Source organism: Halichoeres trimaculatus, unplaced genomic scaffold (genome assembly GCF_033239565.1).
Source record: "Halichoeres trimaculatus isolate MK-OKI-2021-1 unplaced genomic scaffold, fHalTri1.1 fHalTri1_scaffold_12, whole genome shotgun sequence".
NCBI lineage: Eukaryota > Metazoa > Chordata > Actinopteri > Labriformes > Labridae > Halichoeres > Halichoeres trimaculatus.
The window spans coordinates 9512631-9535413 of record NW_027437190.1 but is presented as its reverse complement, the minus strand read 5'-3'; the positions used below and the strand labels follow the sequence as shown (position 1 = coordinate 9535413).

At 40.5% G+C, this 22783-nt stretch overlaps 1 protein-coding gene across 1 annotated transcript; it reads right to left on the bottom strand.

Annotated features, from left to right (window-relative positions):
* Window positions 1-2702: 2702 nt before the first annotated feature.
* Window positions 2703-7520, bottom strand: tent5aa (terminal nucleotidyltransferase 5Aa). The gene is made up of 2 exons (XM_074682574.1): window positions 6323-7520; window positions 2703-5879 (listed from the first exon to the last, which is right to left on the bottom strand). Exons 1-2 carry the CDS (start codon window positions 6746-6748, stop codon window positions 5100-5102), a joined length of 1206 nt encoding a protein of 401 aa, XP_074538675.1. The 5' UTR covers window positions 6749-7520; the 3' UTR covers window positions 2703-5099.
* Window positions 7521-22783: the final 15263 nt, after the last annotated feature.

Sequence of the window (22783 nt, the reverse complement as noted above, 5' to 3'; positions counted from 1 at the left end):
GATGATGGGGATGATGATAATAACAAGTGTTTGCTGAAAAGGAAAAGTTGTTCTTAAATGATCAGAGAAACACTGAGATGGCCGATGACAGCCCTTATTCTGTTTTACATAAACCTACCAGTGGGGGGCAGTGCAACAAGCTTTGAAGCATAATATAAGTATAGTACCACAGCCGTAACAAATGGACATAAAGCAATGCTAGTATTTATGACATGCATCATAGTAAGTCCAGTGTTTACAGTTCTTTAAGCTCTGGTTTTGGTCTCCACCGTCCTCAAGGAGAAAATAGAGTGGAGGGGCGATATGATCCCTAATGTTCACTAGCTAGTTGGTGTTTTGTTGCAGTTTGGCAAACACCTGTAAACTCTTGGAGCTCAAACAAGCTGATAAAACCAGAACAAAAACACTCGAGTTACAGATTGTGAGACTAAGACGACGGGCAGAGAAAATCTGATAACATCTTAAAAACTTGCCTCAGTATCTAAACAAGTGATCTGATCTGAGGGCGACATGATGATTTTGAAGCGCCTTTTTCTGCTGCAGGTAGCTGTTTCTGAACAACACAACGTGAGCAAGAATGCAGGTGAACACCAGCAAGCCCTTACTCTGAAGTGAATAAATCATATAAAAAAATATAGATCTAACATGGATGTTAACACCAAACATATCGTATTTGATGTAAGAGCTTTAAAGACCTCTATCTCACCAACATGAAAGATAGTTTCCATAAAAATCTGTTAAAAAAGTGTAAAATTTTTAAAAAATCATTCTACCCTCTCAGGATTATTGATTCAAGAAAACCATTGCTAATTTCTGCATTTAAAGGATGCATAATAACTAAAAACTTTTCCAAAAAGAAAAGTCAAAAACAACCAATTTATCAAATGTGATACAAAAAAAGTATATCATAAATAAAATGATGTGGCAATATTTTCTGTGGGGTTAGCTAAAGGGTTTAAGATCTCAGCTCTGAAAAATGTGATTTTTTAAAATTTATTTTTGTATTCTTTTATGTATTTTTATTTCATTTAGAATAATATAATACATTTTTTATTCATATATATATATATATATATATATATATATATATATATATATATATATATATATATATATATATATATATATATATATATATATATATATATATATATATATATATATATATATATATATATATATATATATATATATATATATATATATATATTTCACAGGGTTAAAATAATCTATACCACTATATAGGACTGAGTCCTCTCTACCTTCTGAACCTCAGTGCAGTCAGTGCTCAGGTTGGACTTGAGTACTACAACAGTGCCTTTAAGTGCTAGTAAAAGCTTCCTCACTCAAAAAGAAAATAAATGGTGATAGATTCCTGCACCATTGCTTTGTGGAACAAAAATGTTGGCCACCTTGGTTGTCGTGAAAATTTCAAAGGAGAGATTCACATATTTTTCAGTCAAAATGATTCCTGAGTTGCAGAAAAAGCTCAGCAACTGGAATAAGAAAACTTAGCCCGTCAAGTTTCTTTAATGGATAAGAACGTCCTAATATGAGGAACTTGACAAGCAAAGTGCTTTTATTCCATTTTCTGTATTTCTTTTACTCTTTACAAGCAATTTGGATGTCTTTTTGACTTTAAATATCTTGCAACAAGACATTTTTCTGGACTGAAATGTGTGAAGTTGCTACAAGTGTTGCTCCTGTCCAAACCCGCCCAGAGAGACAACAGCCAGTCTTTGATGTATGCACCAGCTCATTTTACATTTATGCTAAAGATATAGTTCAGACAATAAAGACTCTACCTTCTAAAGTTAGTCTAATTTTATTTATATTCTCTTTTACTTCACCCACAGAGGATTCATCATGCTGTTTAACTAAACAGTAAGCGTAATGACGGAGGACTCTGTGTGTCTGTATGTGCCTATACTGTTCAGAACAGAGCTGTCAATCATTCCTTCCACAGCTCAGATCATTGAGCTTTAAATGTGATTAAGTAAGAGGGATAACATCCTTATCATGTCTGCTATATATAGTGAATCTCTTACTTATTCTGGGTTACCTTCTCCACATCTCTCAGTATCTAGGACAGTTTGTCACATGACCTGTGTGACACTCAGCTCTGTTGTGGAGTTTTATTTCAGCCTGATATCCATTGGACAGTTGAACCCCAGTCCCTGCAGGCCTCAGCGCTGGTCGTCATTGCATTTTTCTGTCGTTGTATTGCGTAGGGGGGGCTGTTAACAGAGAGAATTTGATGAGCAGGCAAAGATATTCATTCTACAAAAGCACTGAAGTCTCTTTTTGGGGTGGATGCAAATCCCCTCACATTCATCAACAGCTCTCTCTGGCAGCAGCAGGCCAGTTCTGGACGGGTTTCTGGCTGGGCCTGTTGGGCCCGGCAGGCCATGACAGGGGATTTGTTTCTCTGAGTGTGTGTGAGAGGAGAACCATGAGAAAACCACTGATTTGCTAATGTGGGTGAAACAACACACTCAAACACCAGAGAAAAAGAAACCTTAAGTGACTCAACAAATAAGCATGTCGTCATGTTTGGCACAAAAGAAGTGATTTAGACTTTAAGCTTTAACAGATAAATAACACGAGACATTATAAATCTGATTTTCAGGTTTTTTATTGATGAAAACATCTTTAACCTTTTTGACCCATTGGACACATGACATTATATAGCAAAAAAGCTATTGAGAACATATCCTCTGAAGCCCGATCACAGATTCAAAAGCACTGCAACACCTGCAGTGAGTGATACATTTATAAAAATAACAATCATAAAAAATATACATACAAGACAAAGATCTTTTTCTTCCTTTTTCAAAGTGTGATTTGTAAAAGACTGCATGAACAAGAACAGATATTTGAGACGATGCATACACAACAACGCAGTAACCCACAATCTCTAAGTGATAGGCACAATCACTAACTGACAGGCAAACTGCAGCTAGCTAGCTAGTCAGCTGTTAGGACGTCACTGAGTATAAAACAACAACACATTTCCTGCACAATCCAAAGGATACCATTGACGTGGACTGACACTGAGAAGAATAATCAACTGAACGGAGCCGTGATGGATAAATGGACTGAGGTGAGAGTGACAGAGAGTGAGAAAGACATGTTGTTTCATCAGTAAGAGATCATTCCATTTTGAAGCAGAGTTAAGTTGATGCTGGTTTACTCAGAGTTAACCTTTCTGTTACGCTTTAAATCAAACTGTCCTTTTTTATCCTGAACTAAGAGAAGGCTGCACATTATTTTGCAAAAAGTTGGCAAAGCTGAAGCATGTAATCATATATGTACACACTGATATTTAAATGATGTGAAACAAAGCATTAACAAGCTGTCCATTAGAGACCTCGGGTATGAAACCTCAGCTGCATCTCTCCTCAAGCTGGTGTGAATGCATTTCTCCTTCTCCCATTCTTTTTGAAGCTGGCAGATTAAAACAAAGCTAATGTTATTAACAGGATGTTCTGGTCCCCCTGAAAGACAGGGAGAGCTGCAGCTCTGTCCATTATGAGTTGACAAAGCATGTAGAGTAAAGCATGGTGGCCCCAGAGAGATAAACCCCATCACCAGCTGCACCCATCTCTCCAGACTGACTGGCTCTCCCCTTTCTGCCTTTTACACCACCACATCTACGCTCTCTTCTCCTTTTTTTCTTCCTCTGTCATCATTTCTTCTGTACTAGCTCTGCAACTTCTTCTCCTTCTTTATCAAATTGCATTATCGAACTCTCACTCTTCCTGTGGGACCACCAAAATGTTTGGCACTACAGATCTGAGCCTTGGAGAGAGCGTCTGCACACCCAACCCCAGCTCAGTTCAAGCTCTTCAGCAGCAGCTGAGGAATTCCCTGCCAGGGTGCTACAGCAAATAAGTGTCTCATCATATGAGGTGTCTCTGTAAATATCCTTTCACTGTATGAAGAAACACACACCAGCTCTGTCATGCTCTTTCCTCACACTGTCTCTCATGCACTTCTTGAGAACTTACAGTTGAGAAAAAGAGAAGCACCACTTGAAAAAATATACAGGATGTGTGAGTGACAGTTTTCAGAGTTGCAAGTGATTTGACGATGCTTGTCTGTCTTTCTTACAGCAAATATGCAACATAAGCATGAATTAAATCTAATACAGTTTTGTGATGTGTGGTTTTTCACTCAATTATTCTGATTTTACACATGAAAAAAAGTTAAACCCAAACTGATGCATGGAGGGTTTTTTTTTTTTTTTTTCAAATGTACACAAACACTGACATGTGCATGATTTCACATATACATTCACGAGCCTCAGGGGTGCTGTTGTCATGAGAATAAACAGAGTGGAGCTAATTCACAAAATATCATATGGCCTGCTCATTCTATTCGCTGCCCACTGAGAGGCAATAGGCACTTAAAACACAAATATTTTCACATATACAAATAGACATAGCTTCATATTTTGTTTATCTGCCCCCAATCAAATCTGGGTGTTTATGTTAGAAACGATCAAAAGAAAATCTTTGGTCTGTAAACAACCATAATTTTATCCAAATGCAAGGCAGAGACGCCGGTTTGCTCTCCAAACTGGTTTAACAGCATCTCGCCTCAGTTCAACTGACTTGCACACACCTTTGATTTCAACTTGTGTGAGTGTGTGTATGTGTGTGTGTGTGTGTGGTGCAGCTGTCAACTTCATCGGATGCAGCTGTTTGGTCTGCAGTTGGAATGTGCTGCCTCACCAAACCTTGACAGATTCGATCAGTCTCGTGCAGGTTTGTTGACGGATCAGCTGCTGGCACTCAGGATGCTGCACGTTTGCATTTAGCGATTGTTTCCAAGCTGCACAAATGAGTCTGTACCACAGCTGGCTGGCTGGCTGGCTAGCCCGGACAGGATCAGGAGATGCTGGCATTTCACCGGATGTGAGATTATTCACATTGAAATACTTGAATTGAAAATCAAGTGTTCATATAAAACATATGAACAGAAACACAAGCTTTGCGTCAGCTGTCAAACGCTGGGCAGGTCTGAGGCAGCAACGGCGCCGCCTGCTCCTGTTTAAACAAATCAGACTCCCTCCTCCGCCTCTGCTCGGGGCTGACTCAGTTACAGGGCAGCCAGGTGGAGTATGCAGGCTGCTGGCAGGCAAACACCGGCTGAACCTGTGCTATGTAGTAGTTACTGAAGTTTCCGTCTGCCACATAAGGAGCAGGTTGGTAGTAACATGTAACATTAGCCACGTTGGGGATGATGTTCTGCTCAGCAAGAACTCGCACAGCCAGCATGGCGATGAGCCCCAAGGTCTGCCGCCTCTCATGTCCCATCAGGCACACCGTACTCTCGTTGACCACTCCGTGGAGGGTCATCAGGTAGTCGTACTTGCGGTCCTCAAGGCCCACAAAGTGGTTCTGCAGGTAGGATTCCAGCTTACGCTGCTGCTCACCGATGTCAGGGAAGTCAATGAAGAAGCGTGAGCACATGTAGCGCTGCAGTGACTTCATCTCTGTCTCAGAAGCAGCCCTGAACCCCCTCACCAGCAGGTGACAGTACTTCAGCAGCCCCCCTCCTCTGATCTCCTCTGGGTTCCGGGTGCAGATGATTTTGTGACGTAGGTGGTCCAGGGCCTCGCTGAAGTCACCGTAAACACTCTCACCCATGATGGTGGGGTGGAAGGTCTCAGCCATGGGGTTCTCCGAGCACTCGTAGAACAGCAGCAGGGAATCCAGTTTGATCTGAAAGGAGTCCACGCTGAACTCAAACTGCCGTCGGAGAGAGTCCACAAACTTCAGCTCCACATTCTTTCCCCGGTTGTTGGACAGGGAGATGAGGCTCCAGCGGTCTGAGTCATTACACACCTTCACCATCTTCTGCACATAAGCCTCCTGTGTTAGGGAGAGTCAGAGGGAAAAGGAAAACATAAACATCAGGAACAGTCTCAGAGAGAAGACCAGTTCACCAGCAGGGCTGAATGCAGCCACACTGAGGCTGCACTGAGCAGGTTTTCTCTTTAAAGTAGTATCAGGAGCAGGTCCTGGTGAGGTTATTCTACAGTTATTATTAGTGTTGACCCCAATATTAAATGTACTAGGATATGGGATCTATGCAGCTGAGCTTAGGATCTCTTCCAAATTGGTTTAACTTAATCCTCTTAACGACAGAAAACCGACATTTTACTATCACTTAACTAATCTAATTGCACTTTAAGCTGCGGGTAATGGTCATTAAGCCGAAATGGCACAAATGTAATTAAATCTTATCACATGTCTAAAAGTAAACAAGAAAAGCAGGAAAAATAAACAGCACAAAGTTGTTAGGGTGAATGTACCTTTAACGTTAACGGGGTTATTTTCTCTTTATTCACACAGTCGGGTAAAAAATCCAGGAGACAGTCCAAAACTATGTCCTTCACAGTCTGGAAATCACTTTCACCTTTCATGTCCGCGCAAAATATGAGGTCAAGGTCCTTAAAGCCTAGTCCGCTATCCCCGTGCAGAATGTGGCTGGCTGCGGAGCCGTTTAACCGAACGTCCCGGACGTGGATCTGTCTCTCCTCCATCCGGCTCCGCACCACTTTCACGATCTGCCGCGGCTGCATCTCTAAAGTGGGGAAGTTTCCGCGGCCGTGGATCGGAATGGTCTCCGTCAGGATGGCGTCCAGCCGCTGCACTTGCTCCCAGCTGAGGACGCTAATGTTGCTGTTCTCTGTGTCAGACATGCTACTGATGGTGGAGCTGCTGTCGTCCTCTGACATTTTGAAGGGTGAAAGTCCGAAAAGATTCAAATAAAAAAAAATTAATAAAATAAAAGATATTCAAATATCTCAAAAGGGAACAAATCTTTACGCACAGATTTAGTGTAAAGCGTTTATAACTGCATCCAAATCAGGACTGTTCGTAAATCTTCCAGATTGTCAAAACGTTAAAACACTAAGTTAAAAAAAGACCAGAGGCAGAGTGATAAAGCGTTAAAGTGTAACGCAGTTAGTCTGGAGGTCCAGGGACGCCGAAGTCTTGCTGGTGTTGGTGTTGGGGAGGAAGTGCATCCAGTCAACCGAGGCGTGCAGAATTCAGGCGATAACTTTCTCCTCTGTTTCTCTGCGCTTTTGAAACATTTGCTCCAGTGCCGTCAATGCGTCCGAGCGCTGCGCATCACAGTCTTTGAAGGTCGCTGATGATCCAGGGGGTTTGCTTTTCCGGCTGTGACTCCATCGCCCAAAGGCACGCCTATGATTTTATGAATTTGCATGAATAAGCTGCTCCTCAAGTCGCACTCTGGTACAATCCTCCCTCCGACGAATCTAGCCCTCAGTGGAATCTTGTGGATTTTTACGCACAGCTTCTACATTTTTTTTTATCTCTCCCTCCCCCTGCCAACAAATAATCCAAATAATGCGAGTTGAATGTGCTCAGGAAATCCAGCTTGCTTACTCCAACTCTATTTAGCAGAGCATATTTTTCTCACTTGTGCAGGAGTTAACCGTTACCTGACCACCTGGCACGCTGCGTCCTACTGCAACAGTCAGGTCTGTAGTCTGAGGATGTCAGCTGTACTTCACCCCGCCCCCCTCTGACAGTCTGCTGCTCTCTGCAAACCTACACAACATGAGAACACTACATTAACAAGCTCAACGGCTTCCTTTGATATATTCATCAATTTGTTTATTTTATTTTTAATGAAACGTTCTTTAAAAAATTGCTGTTGGGTTAAATCATGATTGTTTTAAATGGTAATTACGCACCAGGATTCATTAAAATATTGCAAGAAACGCTGATCTGCCTTGAAAAAAAGGAACATAAAACACTAAATTAAAATCAAAATAAAAAGATAAAGCTTGAAGTGAAAAATAATTCTCTTTTCTCTGTGTGATTCAACTGGTGCTCTGCATTTGAAGCTCCGTTGACGCTGCCATGTCGCCCTCTGTGGGCTGGTTTAGCTGCTCAAGCTATTTATTTTCAAGTGTCATATCTAAGCACTGTGATGTACATTGACTCACCTGAAATAGACATAAAGGAAATAAGGAAAGAGGGAGGCTTTGGCTCTTCAAAACAGACAGGAAATATTTTCTCCATGATCCTATAAGCCTGTTACCCACAGACTTCTCAATCCTTAGGGTCAAGGTCTGCAGCTCGACTCGCACCCTCCAGCTTCTGAGACTCATGTGGATCTCACTTGCCCCCCTAATTTGTGCACCCTCACAACTCGTATCAGTTTTAGTGTTTTGTTTTATTAGCTGTGTTCTCATTCAGGTCACTGTATAGTATTTTTTTTTTACCCTAAAGGTTGTCTTCAGGTAGACAGGATCACTCGTAGACGCCCCCCAGTATGTGAGGGGGTCAGGGAGTCTGGAGAAGTAGTCAGGGCGTGGCATGCCCGCTCCATTAGGCAGGTGTAAAGCCCTGCGTCACTACAGGCACCTAGATCTGTAAACCCTGATTATCTCATTTACTCCATTGCACTGACTTAACACGGACGCCCACACAGGAGCTCATCTGCCTCTGCACAGTGTCACTCCCTCCGTGGGCCGGGACACACAGTCACTTTTATTCTACTTTACTGGCACCAGGTGCAGTTTTTACAATGCATCAAGGTGAAAACAAGAAAAATGAGGACATTACAATGAAACGATGACAGAAATCATTTTGTAGATATTCTTGAAAAACAGATCTGCTGCTTTTTTTTCCACCCTGACAGATCTTTTGTTTTGCATCTAACTTTGCTTTGGCTCATGTCAGACAGGTTGATCACAGGTCTCTGTGAGTGAATTCCACATCTGGAATTGTACATGGAACTATTAGCCGGTTACAGCCCTGCCAATGGGTTTCCCAGGTGTGGAGAAATGGATGCTGTGCAATGCATGATGCAGAGCTAAATCAAAGCTGCTGTCAGATTGGAACAGCAGCTTTGTGCATGAAGTATAAAGCCTAAAAAGAGCTCTGCTGATGAGTTGTTTTGTGTAAATATTACCAGGCACCTCATTACTCTCGGTGAATGAGGTGATTTACTTCTCGTGAGAAGGACATGCTTGAGATTAAGCTGTCAGAAAATCAAATGGAAGCACAGATTTAGAAAACAACGCCTCTTCCCCAAGCGGATGTTGATGTTTCCCCGGCAAAAATCTTTGAATGCTTTCCTCCAACAACTGAAAATATTGAAAGATTTCTGTAACAGAGCACTGTTTCCATGCTGTAATGTATGTTGGAGCGACTTCTTCTGCTCCTCATAAAGGAATCTTTTTCACTGCTTGTCTCTGGGGTCCATGAAACATCTTCTGGACAGTCTGTCCCCATAAAAAGAAAAGAGAGAGCTGTTTTGTTTTCCAGTGCCATTTATCTGACTGCATGAGCTGGATTTATCTCCCATAAAGTGTAACATCCCTGCTGCCTTTGAGCTTCTTTTCTTCAGGTCAGGGATGTCTGCTGGGATGGACCACCAAACCTGCTCATAACATGATCTATTATCTAATAACAGCAGCACTAATGTTCCTCCTTTTTCCTCCTTTTGTATGGTGTTTCTATTCACCGCTGCAGTCACGCTATGATCTTTTCACAAGCAGTTCTCTTTGTAATCTCATACATGAGCGAAGACTCATATGTAAAGCCTGATATCAGACAATGGCTCTGCCTGCTTTCTGGAATGATGAGCACTGAAGATGCACTTTATTCAGGCAATATGCACTGCCTGGCCCGGCCACCAATAAAATGCCACACACTCTAATGTTTTGTTGGACCGCCTCTAGCCGTGATTATGGCACACATTCACCGTGGCATTGTTTGGATACGTTTCTGCAATGTCACAAGATTTATTTCCACCCAGTTTTGCATTAATTTTTCACCAAGATCTTTACTGATGATGGTAGAGTCTGATTGGAAACTTAGGCTAACTGGAAAAAAAAAGTCTTCAGTTTGCTGTTTGCTAGGGAGCATTGAGATTGGACTCTGGAACAGTGGAAGAAGGTCATGTGGTCTGACGAGTCCAGACTGACCCTGTTCCAGAGTGATGGGTCATCAGGGTAAGAAGAGAGGCAGATGAAGTGATCACCCATCATGCCTAGTGCCTACTGTCCAAGCTTGTGGGGGCAGGGCTGAATGACCAGGTTACTCCATCAATATGTTTTTTCTTCCCTGATGGCACAGACATTTTCCAAGATGACAATTCCAGGATTCATTGGGCTCAAATTGTGAAAGAGTGGTTCAGGGGGCATGAGACATCATTTTCTCACATGGATCGGCCCCCACAGAGTTCAGACCTTTACTCCATTGAGAATCTTTTGGGATGTGCTGGAGAAGGCTTTGTGCAGCAGCCAGACTTTGCCATCATCAATGAAGATCTTGATGAAAAATTGATGCAACACTGTATGGAAATAAATCTTGTGACACTGAAGAAGCTTATCCAAAAAATGCCACAGTGAATTTGTGCTGTAATCAAAGCTAAAGGCAGTCCAGTGATATATTAGAGTGGGCGACCTTTTTTTGGGTTGTGACTTTTTTTGGTCAGGCAGTGTACCACACACTCACTCCAGGTTACTATTGCAAAATCAGAGATATTTTATCAGTGCACTATTGTTATTTTTTCAAAGATATTTTGCATCATGAAACACACAACAATAAATAATTGTTATAAGCTATAAACACTAAATCACATACTTGTTTTATAGGTATTGTTTATACACCTTTCATTTATGACTTGAAGGTGCTGTGGAGACGATCTGGAATAGCTAGTGTTTTTCTGGGATAAAGACTTTGTTTCCCACGAGCACTTGCACCTACTTTCACAGGGTGTGACGTGTAATTGTTTTGAAGCAAATGAATGAGCAAGACAATTTTTTACCAGAGACTAAGCAATGAGGTAATTCATTAATAGTAACGTAGCGCTGTTGGTTGAAACGTGACAACAAGCGAACATTGTAAACTTGGTTTGCACCGTAGTTTAGTAGCCGGCTATATTTCGGGCTACTCACAGTCTGGTCCTCTGAGATAAAACATGTCCATGGTTATGTCCTACCAGTGCTCATCTACAAACTCCAACCTCACCAAGCAGAGCTAACGTAACCTCACTCTTCATTTAATTGATAGACTCTGTTTTAGCCTTTAGTCCATGCTCTATCAATCTCCTGTTAATCCTTCTTCTGCTCTTCTGTCCTTTTTCTTTGTGCCAGTCCAGATCCAGGGTCCACCACTACTACAGAATTAATCCAAGAAATCACAGATCTCCCTTTTCACTGCTAAACTTAATTGGCCAGAGTGGTGTAGGGACTAGTGCCGTAAATGAATCAAGTCCAGCCCATAGGGATGGGTACCGAATCGGGTACTTTTATTGGTACCGACCAAATTCTGTCATTAGTACTGAGTACCATTGCACATTAAAATGAAATGGTACCATGTTTAGGTACCTAAAAGCATCCTTGTGATTGTGAGAGAGTGGAAGAGTAGGCAATTTTCCATGCTGGACATGAGATGTTATTAACAAACAAATAGATAGTTATTACCACCTAAACACACAAAAGTACCAGAAATTTGCAACCATTGAGTACTGATGCCAGTTGTCAGGTACCAGGCAAAGGTACCCATCCCTACCAACCCGACCAGGGAACTGAGAATAGCATTTATAAATACCCTGGTACTGATAATCTTGCTTTAAATTGTGGATTACAATCAGGCATAAATCTAGAGGTAAGACTTTCCCAAGATCACTTAGAAAGTCCTGAAAGCCCCTTTAATCCAAAGCAACTGTGAAACCTGAACTATTTAAAGCCTTATCGAAAACTTCCAGAGGATCCACTGCTTCCACTCTTACACAACAATTTGGAGGAAATACTGACTTCCTGTACGGCTGTGACAACTTTAGTGCTTCAAATTATTGTCCTTGCCCTGCCATGAAATGTTATTCATCACAGTAATCATATAATCCCTTTTTATGTGAGCTATTTTTCATTGATAGAATTTAATGAAAACCTGTTTGATGCTCTATGTCATATCCCATATTTTAGGAAAACTACCTCCTTCCTGTGTCTTGATGTTCAGCTATTAACTTCTTCTGGCATATATTATGAGCATTTCTGTCTCATTAGGAGTAATCCAGTAAAAATGTGGCGTCTTTCTTCCAACCTCACCTTCTGCAGAAGTGGAGAAAGCACAGCTGCTTGCTCTGTCGTTGCCAATAAGTGAAGAGGCCAATAATCAGAGATGGATGATGAAGCAATCCATGCAAGGTGTAAAGCTCCTTTGGCACATGTGCAGAGTCTGTTATGATGACACAGAAAGATTTAAATGGAGTGTCAAACACTAGACATTTCATTTTTAAGCTGTCAACAGAAGTGGAATCTTTCCTTCTCTGCAGCCAGCGTGCGCCCCGGAGAAGTTAAGGAGCTGGAATAACTGGGTGTCAAATTCGATCTGAAGCACTCGACCTCAGAAACCAGGCAGCGTGACGATGGTCTCACATATGGGCGAGCAGTGCCAGAGCCAATGATGCTTGAGGAGTCGTGAGCGATGACATAACTAGAAAACAAAGATCCAGTCATTTCTGCGTCTCCTCTCTCCTCCTCCACACTCGCCCTGCTTTCAGAAGATAACTGGATTTCCAGGAGGGTCGCATTAGTTTGTCCTGCCTGTCGGAGAGATATTCCCTCTGCTGACGGCAGGGTTAGTCTTGGTGGTGGATCAGAGGCACAGGGACAGAAATGGGATTTCCAGTCCCTTTCAGTCAAATGGCCCCTGACCCCCAGTGACAAAAACTGGAGAATCGCTCCACGGTTAAAGAAAAGCATTGTGGGGTTATACAGGGTCTGTGCAGAGCAGAGGCAGCAGCAGTCACCTTAATACAGAGCATCCTTTTATTCCAGCTCTCTTTGATCCCCAGAGATGGTGTGTGGTGCGTTTGGTTTCAGATGATCCTGGCAGATTAATGTTGAAGGTTACAGAGAAGCTCCTGTTCCACAGAGATAGAGAGGCCCATCTCACCTAATCTGCTCCATTACAGGGTCTCTATGATCCTCAGACAGTAGAGGAGCTAGATGCTGCTGCTAAAGCACTTGAGAGACTGATAGATGCTACAGACGTGCTATAATCTGGTACTGTATGTGCTATCTCTGGCTAACTTAAACTTGATGGATTCACCTTAAAGGAATGACGGCCTCTCCTCCATCTGGATGTTCCAGCTCCGATGAGGGCAGGCTGGAGAGTGTCCATCTCAAACAGCCACACCTTTAACTCAAAGCCTGCTTTCTAACTGCTCTGAGGATTAATTTCACTCTTCATATTTCACAGATGTGCTCATTCGTCTCACAAGAAACATACAGTGTCTTCATTCAGTGAAGAAATGTGTCGGTTTGCTCACAGGGAGTGAGAAAAAGAACCAATCTGTCTCATATCTGTGCAGCAGCACAACGTAGAGCTAAAGCTAGTGAGGACAGGGTACGGTGAGATGTTCACAAACCAGAATCCCAAGGCAGATAAAACTACCATGTTTTCTGTCTTTACTAGACTCTGTTTTCTCCAAGCTAACCACCACTCGTGACACCTCAGCCATTTCATCACCCACCCAGTAGTAACCATCCAAAGATTCAAGCGTGTTAATGGAAAACTTTGGTTTTAGGATAATTGTATTGTTTGACTCTGTTTCCAATGAGCACCAGCACCCACTTGTCATGACAACATTACTCTTACCAAGGCGTTCATTTGTTTTGAGACAAACAAATAGAGAGCAGGTCTTCTTCTTAACACTACTTCTCTTTGTTCGAGACAACTTTTTACTAGATACAAAACAGTAAGGTAATGTATTTATTAATACTTACATAGCGCTGTTGGTTGAAACGTGACAACAAGCAAACTTAATAAAGTCAGTTTGTACCATAGTTTAGTAGCTGTTACTAAACCCTGGTTATGTCCTACCAGTGCACATCTACTAACTCCAACCTCACTAAGCAGAGCTAACGTAACATCACTCTTCATTTTATTGATAGACTCTCAAGTTTGAACAGACCACTGCAGAATAACTGCTGACTGTGGGTTGGAATGGACATTATCACAAACAGCTTACCTGTCAACCCTTCTTCTGCTCTGACTTCCTTATTCTTTGTGAATGTCCAGTGTCCACCAGTACTACAATATCAATTCAAGAAATCATTTTCTACAAGGGAGGGACAGATCTGTCAGTCAGTGTGGTGTTGCCATAGAGACTTCTACGTGCCATGAATTGAAATAAAGAAAAAACTGAGAAATAGCAGTTATAGCTATATTTCTAGAAGAGAGACTTTTTTAAACATCACTCAGAAAGTCCTGTTAGTGAGTTTATAGATACGTAGATAAAAATAGTCCCCAGACTCGCTGGTTGGTAGTTTTAAGTTCTCTGAAGTGAGAGAAATACCAGAGATGTAAACACAAACAGAATGTGTGACATCTTATTGGTGGCCGGGCCAGGCAGTGCTTTACACTTTGTAAATGTGCTGGAGTCCTTTCAATGCTTTGGTCGGATACAAAGAGTGAATTTATCCTAGGATTATTATTATTATTATTATTATTATTATTATTATTATTATTATTATTATTATAGTTATTATTATTATTATAATTATTATTATTATTATTATTATTATTATAATTATTATTATTATTATTATTATTATTATTATTATTGTTATAACTATGTTACAACCAATCAGAACCAAGTGTTTTACCCCGAAGGGTGACACAGGGTAAAGCAGTTTGCAGTTTGTCAGTGAAGAGGCTTATGATGAAAAATTTGACCTTGAGTTGAGTGAATCTGTGTTTGATGTCAACAAATGATGAAAATCGATATAGTAAATAAATTAATCTGTTCGTGCTGTGATCCAACGAAATCATCAAGAGCATAATTAAGTACACATGGACCATGTTAACATGCAAAGACTCACACACACAGAGGCAGGTCCTCCTACATGTGCAGTGGTCAGTACTACCAGCTCCCACCCACCCAGAACCACCTCAGAACTCTGTAAATTAATCTATCTAATTAAGTGAACTAATTACTAACAGTTAATAAATTGTTTTTTGCACCTGTATTTATTTTCAAACTAGAATCAAAATACGGAGAAGTAAAATTATTACTTCATAAAGTAAAAGTCAGTTTGTTTATCATGTCCAGCAGGAAGAAAGAGGAAGAATCAGAGAGATTTATAGTGCTAACACACACATATACCACAGTTTGTAACTTTAAAAAGTACTTTTACTGCTGGTAAACAGAACTTTATAGTGTTATTGTAATACACTACATTTGACAAATATAGCAGTACTACTACATTGTAAAGACAATATCAATGATTTGGCAGAAGGTTTGTGATCTTATTCTAAATCCTGGTGTTGAGCTGGTTCTCTGAGTATATTTTAGGATGTTTTGATTGAACATTGTTCTGATTTTAGCCACAACCCTGGGTTATAGCATGAGAGCCAAGTACTACATGGGGATTTTTATAGTGCATAGGAGCAAGAAAAAAAACTAACATGTTGATCAACAGGTATAAGAACAGGCAGGGTTTGCTAAGCTAAGCTAACTGTTTAAACCAGATTTTAAACTAAGCTGAGCTTACTGTGACAAAGAGGAAGAAAAATGAGGAAGGTAAGGAGAGAAGAGAAGTCAGAACAAGCAAAGCAGTGAGAATTGATGTGTTGTTGAAACATATTCATACAAATCCCAGTTTGGCCTGATGCCGCTCATCGCTAACGCAAACAAAAGTGACATCAAACCCAAACAATCATGCTCTCAGACAAATTTTGCATGAAATATTAGTTTTTGGTGCTTTTGTGTAGAAGTGTTTTTGAAATGTAATGTAGACAAAAGAAAGCTATGGGCATGGATTCCAAATAAAGGATCTGGATTCTGTCAGTCATAAGCGCTGTCCTCGGAGTCTGGCACACACTCGGTGACAGTGCTCCAGGGATGTCACAGGACCATACTCTCTGCCAGCAGACACGTGTCTGAGAGCCTGTCACACTGACAGCAAGACAACGTCAGCTGAGCAGCGGCCAAGACAGGCTGCACGTTCCTGCCACATTCTGAGAGTGAAACACTTCCTGAGGCCCGCTGATCTCTGTAAAGCTGCCAGATGAGTGACGACCGTGGGGAGGCAGGTAATCCACGGCTAAATGGCTCCATGTCTGCTAAATAGGATTGAATGAGCTCGCTGGACCTTTACCCTTCTCTGACTGAGGCTAGTCAGAGAGTAAGTAAGCAGGAAGACTCTTTGAGAGAGGGGTCAACATTCAGGCTAAAGAGGAGTATGAATAACTCCTAAGTCACAACCTAAAGAGGATGTGGAGACTCAGTCGCCATTTTGACTTCAGGTTCAGAAATGACCTACTGTTCTGACCCTGTACTGTCATATCTGCTTTATGTTGTTAGTGTGTCTGAGATGAATTTAGCTCGTTTATCCAGACTCAGAAGAAGCCAGACCAGGGCACTGACTTTCACAGTGGTGGCAATTATAAGGGCACACACATGAGTGATCAACTTTTTCTTTTATTTTACTCTGTCGAATAAAGTCTACTCTGCATCCTAATAATTACTCTAAATATCATACTATGCCATATTATTTTCCTGTTTTCAAATGCCATAAAGCAATAAAAAATGGAAAATTGATAAATAAAAATGATAAGATAAAGGACTTAAAAGATTATTTCCCAAAGCCAGAATTTATCCTATTAACTACAGAGGAGATGCTAGAATTAAGTGGTGGTGTGTGGCTCAGGCTATGCTGGTTTGTGTAATGCACGTCTTGTCTGAAACTTCGTTAGGAGGTGCTGCTACTGATCTAGACCAGGGCACCACTACAACTCATTGAACAACTGAAAAAAAGTTCAGATTGAAAAAAAAAAAGAAACGAAATTAAATAAATCAAAGCAGCCAAACAACCTAGTCTGAGAAGTTGCATATCTGGAGCCTATCCCAGCTCTGAGGGCGAGAAGCGGGGAACAGTCTGGACTGGTCACCAGTCAATCGCACGGCTGACACATAGACAGACAGACAGACAGACAGACAGACAGACAGACAGACAGACAGACAGACAGACAGACAGACAGACAGACAGACAGACAGACAATCTTTCACACACACACTAGCACTTAAAGGCAATTTAGAATCACCAGTTTACCTGATGAGCATGTTTTTGAAACGTGGGTTACCCAGAGAGAGCTCACGCATGCGTTGGGGAGGACTTGAAAAACTCTTTACAGAAAAGCCCATAGGCCAAAGGGCCACTTTCATTTTTAGTTTTCCTCAATGATTTGCCACATGTTGTCAAAATTGCAGATACAGTTTTATGTGCTTATGATTTAACTCTGTTCTGTTCATCACCAACATCAGAGGAGTTAAGGAAGAATTTGCTAGCTAAACTGATCTCAGTATTAGATAGGTTAAACAAATAAAATTGTTTTGAATGTTAATAAACAAAGTGTCTTGTTTTCAGTAGAAAATGTCTTTTTAGACTAAATATGAGCCACATTCACCAGACCAATCCAGAAAAATGTCTTATTTTAAGTTATTCAAAGACAAAAAAAAGAGGTCTGAATTGTTTGTAACAAGTTAAACAAATCTGCCAATGAAACAAGAGTAAAGTTACTTGTATTAAGACATTATTCGAGTTCAAAGCAAATTTTCTAGCAGATTTTTCTTAGTCCCTCGACAGATTTTTGGAACTTGTAACGAGCAATTCAGACCTTATTTTTGTCTTTAAATAACTTGAAATCAAACGTTTTCCTGGACTGACCAGTTGAATGTGGCTCATAACAAGTATAACAAGACAATTTTTACTTAAAATGAGACAAAAACACTTGATTATTTTCTGTTTTTTGCAGTGTGGAGCAGGTTACCAAAGTGATCACTGCAAAAACTTACTTAAAATAAGATGAAAACGCTTGATGAGATTCAATTTTTTTCAGTGAAGCTTCTTGGTGTTTGAATTGATAATTTACTCTCATTTTGTCTTCAAGATATGTATGGAGATTGTTATCTCAAGGAAATGTTCTGTTCAACCTTTAGGCATGAAAAATGTGAGCTCTCTTGTTTTGTCACATATAGGGCACTGTCTGTTCATCTGGTCAAGAGCTGCTGGAAAATGTCTAAAAACAAAACCTTCACATTGTAAATTTTCAAAACAGACACAAACAAACTGCATGATGAGAGCTGTTCATTTAAAGGATCTTCTGCCTGGAATAAGCCGCCAACAGGAGACAGATCAAAAACAGGACTTCTTTAAAAAGTCACTGAAAAAAAATCTGACAGATCTGTCAGGGATGAAATTTATTAACTGTTTTGAACTCTTTGATAACCATTTTTCCCCATGTGTTTGGAACAATTTGTTTTTGAAACTTTAATTGTGCAATTTATTGATTTTTAATTAAATCTGTATTTTCTTTTCTTTTTTTCATCATCAGATTTTATCAGGGCCCCAGAAACCACTGGCCACCTCTCTCTGATCCATCACATGTACATCATACAGGGACACGTGTAGCGCCATCTTTTTCAGCCATGTGCCATCAAGTGACCAAAAAGGCTTACATGCTTTATGTTTGGATTTATTCTGATTAACACTGACAGAAAGTTTGTAATGTTTCCAGCAATATTAGATTTTAAAATAGAATGAGAAAGATAACCAATCTGTTAAAAAGTTTAGGTGTGTTCTCGATGCTGTTTTGATGACAGTTACTGTAATCTGGCACAAATCTTCAAAAGGGATGTGGGAATAGACTAGTACAAAGAAAGTATTTTTTTTTTCCAAATCTTTCCACTAAAATTGCTTTCTGTGCTGAGCCACTAAAACTGTTTAAATTATGTTAATAAGATGTTAACAAGATGTTAAATGCTATAACAGAAACCACTGTCAGTGAAACGTGAAAGGTTTTTTCAGCCAACATGATGCCATGTGACGTTTAAGTTTATGATCATTTAAACTTAAAACTCCATGTTTGTGTGTAAACCACACCGTTTTACCACATTCAAGATGGTTTCAACTCAGTGTGGCTATGCTGCATTTTTTTAAAATGACTAGCGATGTGAGATTGATGCCTGACACTGAGGAGTTTAACACTTTCAGAATGTCAAGCAACAAAAATAATATTTCACTCCTTTTCGACCATCTCAGATAGAAATAAATATTGAAAAATTATCGTGATTGTAAAGAAATAAACAAAACACAAGTCAACTTAACCCTAAACCCTAACCCTAACATAGTTAAAAGACATTATATAATAATCACTAAAGAAGTTTTTTTGAATTTATGAAATTGAAGAACTATAACGACATCAAGTTGGTAAAATGGCCCAAGTTGCTAATGTTGCTGTACTCCTTTTTTCTTTTTATTGCCTGCTAATTTCTTGTCATCAAATATGTATATTAAGCTGGCAAATCCGTTAAACGAATCCATCCACACAGAATCAAAATCTATTTTCTTCCAGGTTTGTCTTTTTGTTAATTTAGTTATCTTACCAGGGGTACAAAACTTGGCCACGGGTGAAGCCAAAGGCAAGGTGGGCTGCTGATATTGTAGGAGGTAAAGTAGAGAGATGGCAGGCTTTGTTGTAAAATTTGATAGCTATTTAGCTCAAGGAAATGTTAAACAATAATTTTGTTTAGTATAAAGGCCTTCGCAGACCAATGGGGTCGCGAATAAACGGCACAAAATTGTGAAAAATCTGGAGGCTTCATATTCAATCTCTGCAGCTATTCTCCTCCAAACAATGTCTCTGTAGCTGTTTTTTTTTTTTTTTTCAAGTTTTCATGTCTTTGTCAAAAAGAACCGGGCGCAGGGTTACGAACAACAAGCATTTTGATTGGTCGGATGTGTACTCGTTGCAAATGAAACTTTGGAAAAAATTGACCTCAGTCTGAAAAAATAAAAGCTGCAATTTTGCTCAGCGGAAGAATGTTGCAAGAGTGAAAGCTGGCATTGAAGAAAAGATTCAAAAAAACAAAAACAAACAAAAACTAAACAACGCGTGAAATATTTGTGAAAAGAATGTGTCTGGTGTGCAAAAGGCTTATGGTTAGGGTTTGGGTTAAGATTAGTAGGGTAAAGGTTATGGTTAGGGTAAGTGTGTTTAGGGTAAGGGTTTTGGGGTTTGTGTTGAGGTTACAGTCAGAGTTTTTAGGGTTAGGGTTCGTGTGTTTCAGGGTTAGGGTTAGGGTTGGTGTGAGGGTTATCATGATTTGGGTTAGAGTCAAGGCATCATTATTATTCTTTGTAAGAAAAATAAAAATTTGTTGTATCAATAATATCTATTTAAAGCTACAGGGAGCTACTGCCAAAGAGTTAAAGAGCCACATGAGGCTCCAGAGCCACAGGTTGCAGACCCCTGATCTAGACCAAAAATGTTCTTGTAAATGCCTGAACAAAAACCAGAGTCTACTTAAATCATTCCACTTTTCTTACATTATTTCAGTTGCTGTGTGGAATAAGTACACTCCAATCTGGTTTTACCATAAAAACCGGTACATTTTGTGCAGCAAGAAGAGGAGAACTACTTAAATGCCATTTACATTGACAGAGGACACTAAGAAGCTGCCTGATGAGTGATAAAACCAGGTTGGATAAATGGGGACTTTAACCTCACTGATTTTGCTAACCTGGCACAATCCACTCAGAGCAGATTAGGAATGTAGGAATGATTCCTCAGAGTGTCTAGCAGGTACCTTTTTTTCCATAAACATATTTATCCTGAGGTTGTCCTCACTGTCTGGAGGATGTCCCTATTACTTTACCATCTGCCTCACAAGAAGACCCAGCAGCCAGGTCCTCTCCTGAACCATCAGTTCTCAGGCTCCACAGCGCCGTAACACCCTGCTCTGCAGAGATATGTGCTCTACCGCCAGGATCGCCAAAATATAGTAGTACTGTAGAGTAGCTCAAATAGATAACATAAAAAATACTGTATTTGAGTTAAAAGAAGAAGAAGCTGAAACAGTTCATCAGATGGCTACATGATAAAGCTTTGTGGTCAAATGGTTATACTGAAAAGTAATCAACAGAAGAAGACTGATGGTGACATACAGTAATGGATAAAGAGTTTAACTTGCTTTGATAAATGGAGAGATTTCCTAGAAGAGAAGAGGGAGCCAGGAGTCAAGGACAGACAGTTCAAATAGATAAATTAAATGGAAAGATGACTGACACATTTGGATAGAAGACTGGGACAGAGAGCAGACAAAATGTTATCTCAGAGAAGAAGCAGAGAGCTAAAAGTGGAGGACAGCGTTCGACTAAGAGGCCAAACCATCTGGCTTCTGCTACAACTTCTTATGGCAGCAAGACAGCAAACTTAACCGACCTTAACACTGCATGTCAGCATACACTCACCATCCACTGTATCAGATACACCTGATCACCTGCTTGTTAACCTTAATATCTAATCAGCCAATCACACGGACGCAGCTTTATGCATTTAATCATGTAGACTTTAAATGTGGCGGGGCTGTTGGTCTGAGTATATGACAAACTGCTGGTCTACTGAGATTTTTACACACAACCATCTCTAGGGTTTACAGTTAGTGGACCTAAAAAGAGAAAATATCCAGTGAGCAGCAGTTCTGTGAGCCAAAATGCCTTGTTGATGCCAGAGGTCAGAGGAGAATGGACAGACTGGTCCAAGCTGATAGAAAGGCAACAGTAACTCAAATACCCACTGGTTACAACCGAGGTCTGCAGAAGAGCATCTCTGAATGCACAACACGTCCAACCTTGGTGCAGATGGTCTACAGCAGCAGAAGACCACACCGGGTGACCCTCCTGTCAGCTAAGAACAGGAAACTGAGGCTACAATTCACACAGGCTCACCAAAACTGGACAATAGAAGATTGGAAAAACGTTGCCTGGTCTTATGGGTCTGGATTTCTGCTCCACATTTGAACTGAGAGGAGTGTAGCATCACGGACAACCTCATGCTCAGTTTGAAGATAAGAATACTATTTGGAATTCCCACTGCTTTCAAAAGACTTTTTTTTGTTTATTCTGTATTTTTGTACAAATTTTATTTTCATTTTTCTTGGCTATATTTTGATACTTTTATTGTTGGTGTTCATTGTAGACAGCAAATGAAGATTTTGGACGGATAAATGTGTTTCTCACTGCACCACTTTGACTCTTGATTCTTATTCCAGAGTTAAGTTAATGTGGCAGTCACTTACATAGAAAGGCTTCAAGTTAAAGACTGTAAATGAAATGTAAGCACACTCAAAGCGAGCATGCCCAGCTCCATGAAGTGGTCTGCGTTATGGCGTCTAATTTCAAAAGCTTTAATGTGGCACTCCACCACCTGCAGAACCAGAGGATTTGAATTCAAAGCACAGACGCTGAGGATGAGCAGTCCCTTTAAAACATTCCACTTTGGTTTCCATGCTCGCAGTATCAGCCTGGCTCATTGCAGAGTGATGGAAAGTGGCAGATTTTTCCTCTGAGGCTTTGATTCATGTGTCATCTGCGCACCACCTCGCAGGTCCTAATCTGTAATTAATATTTCCCTCACGAGCTGTCTCTCCCCGACTGTCTATGTGATGCTCTACCTGTAATTACCGCCAATAAAAATTTTAAATAGGCCCACTCGCTGTTCAGATCAGGGTCATCACAGTTAATCACAAACGGAGACTTGATAATGGCTCCCTGCTCATGCAGGGCGGCTTAAGTGTCAAGACGCGGGCAAATTAAGTGTTCTCTACATTAGACGCAGAAAGCAACACGTTTCTCACACAGCAGACGAAGTCTCTTCTATCAGGAAAAAAACAGATAACTGAAAAAGGCAAATGAAATCTGGAGACAGGGTCTTTG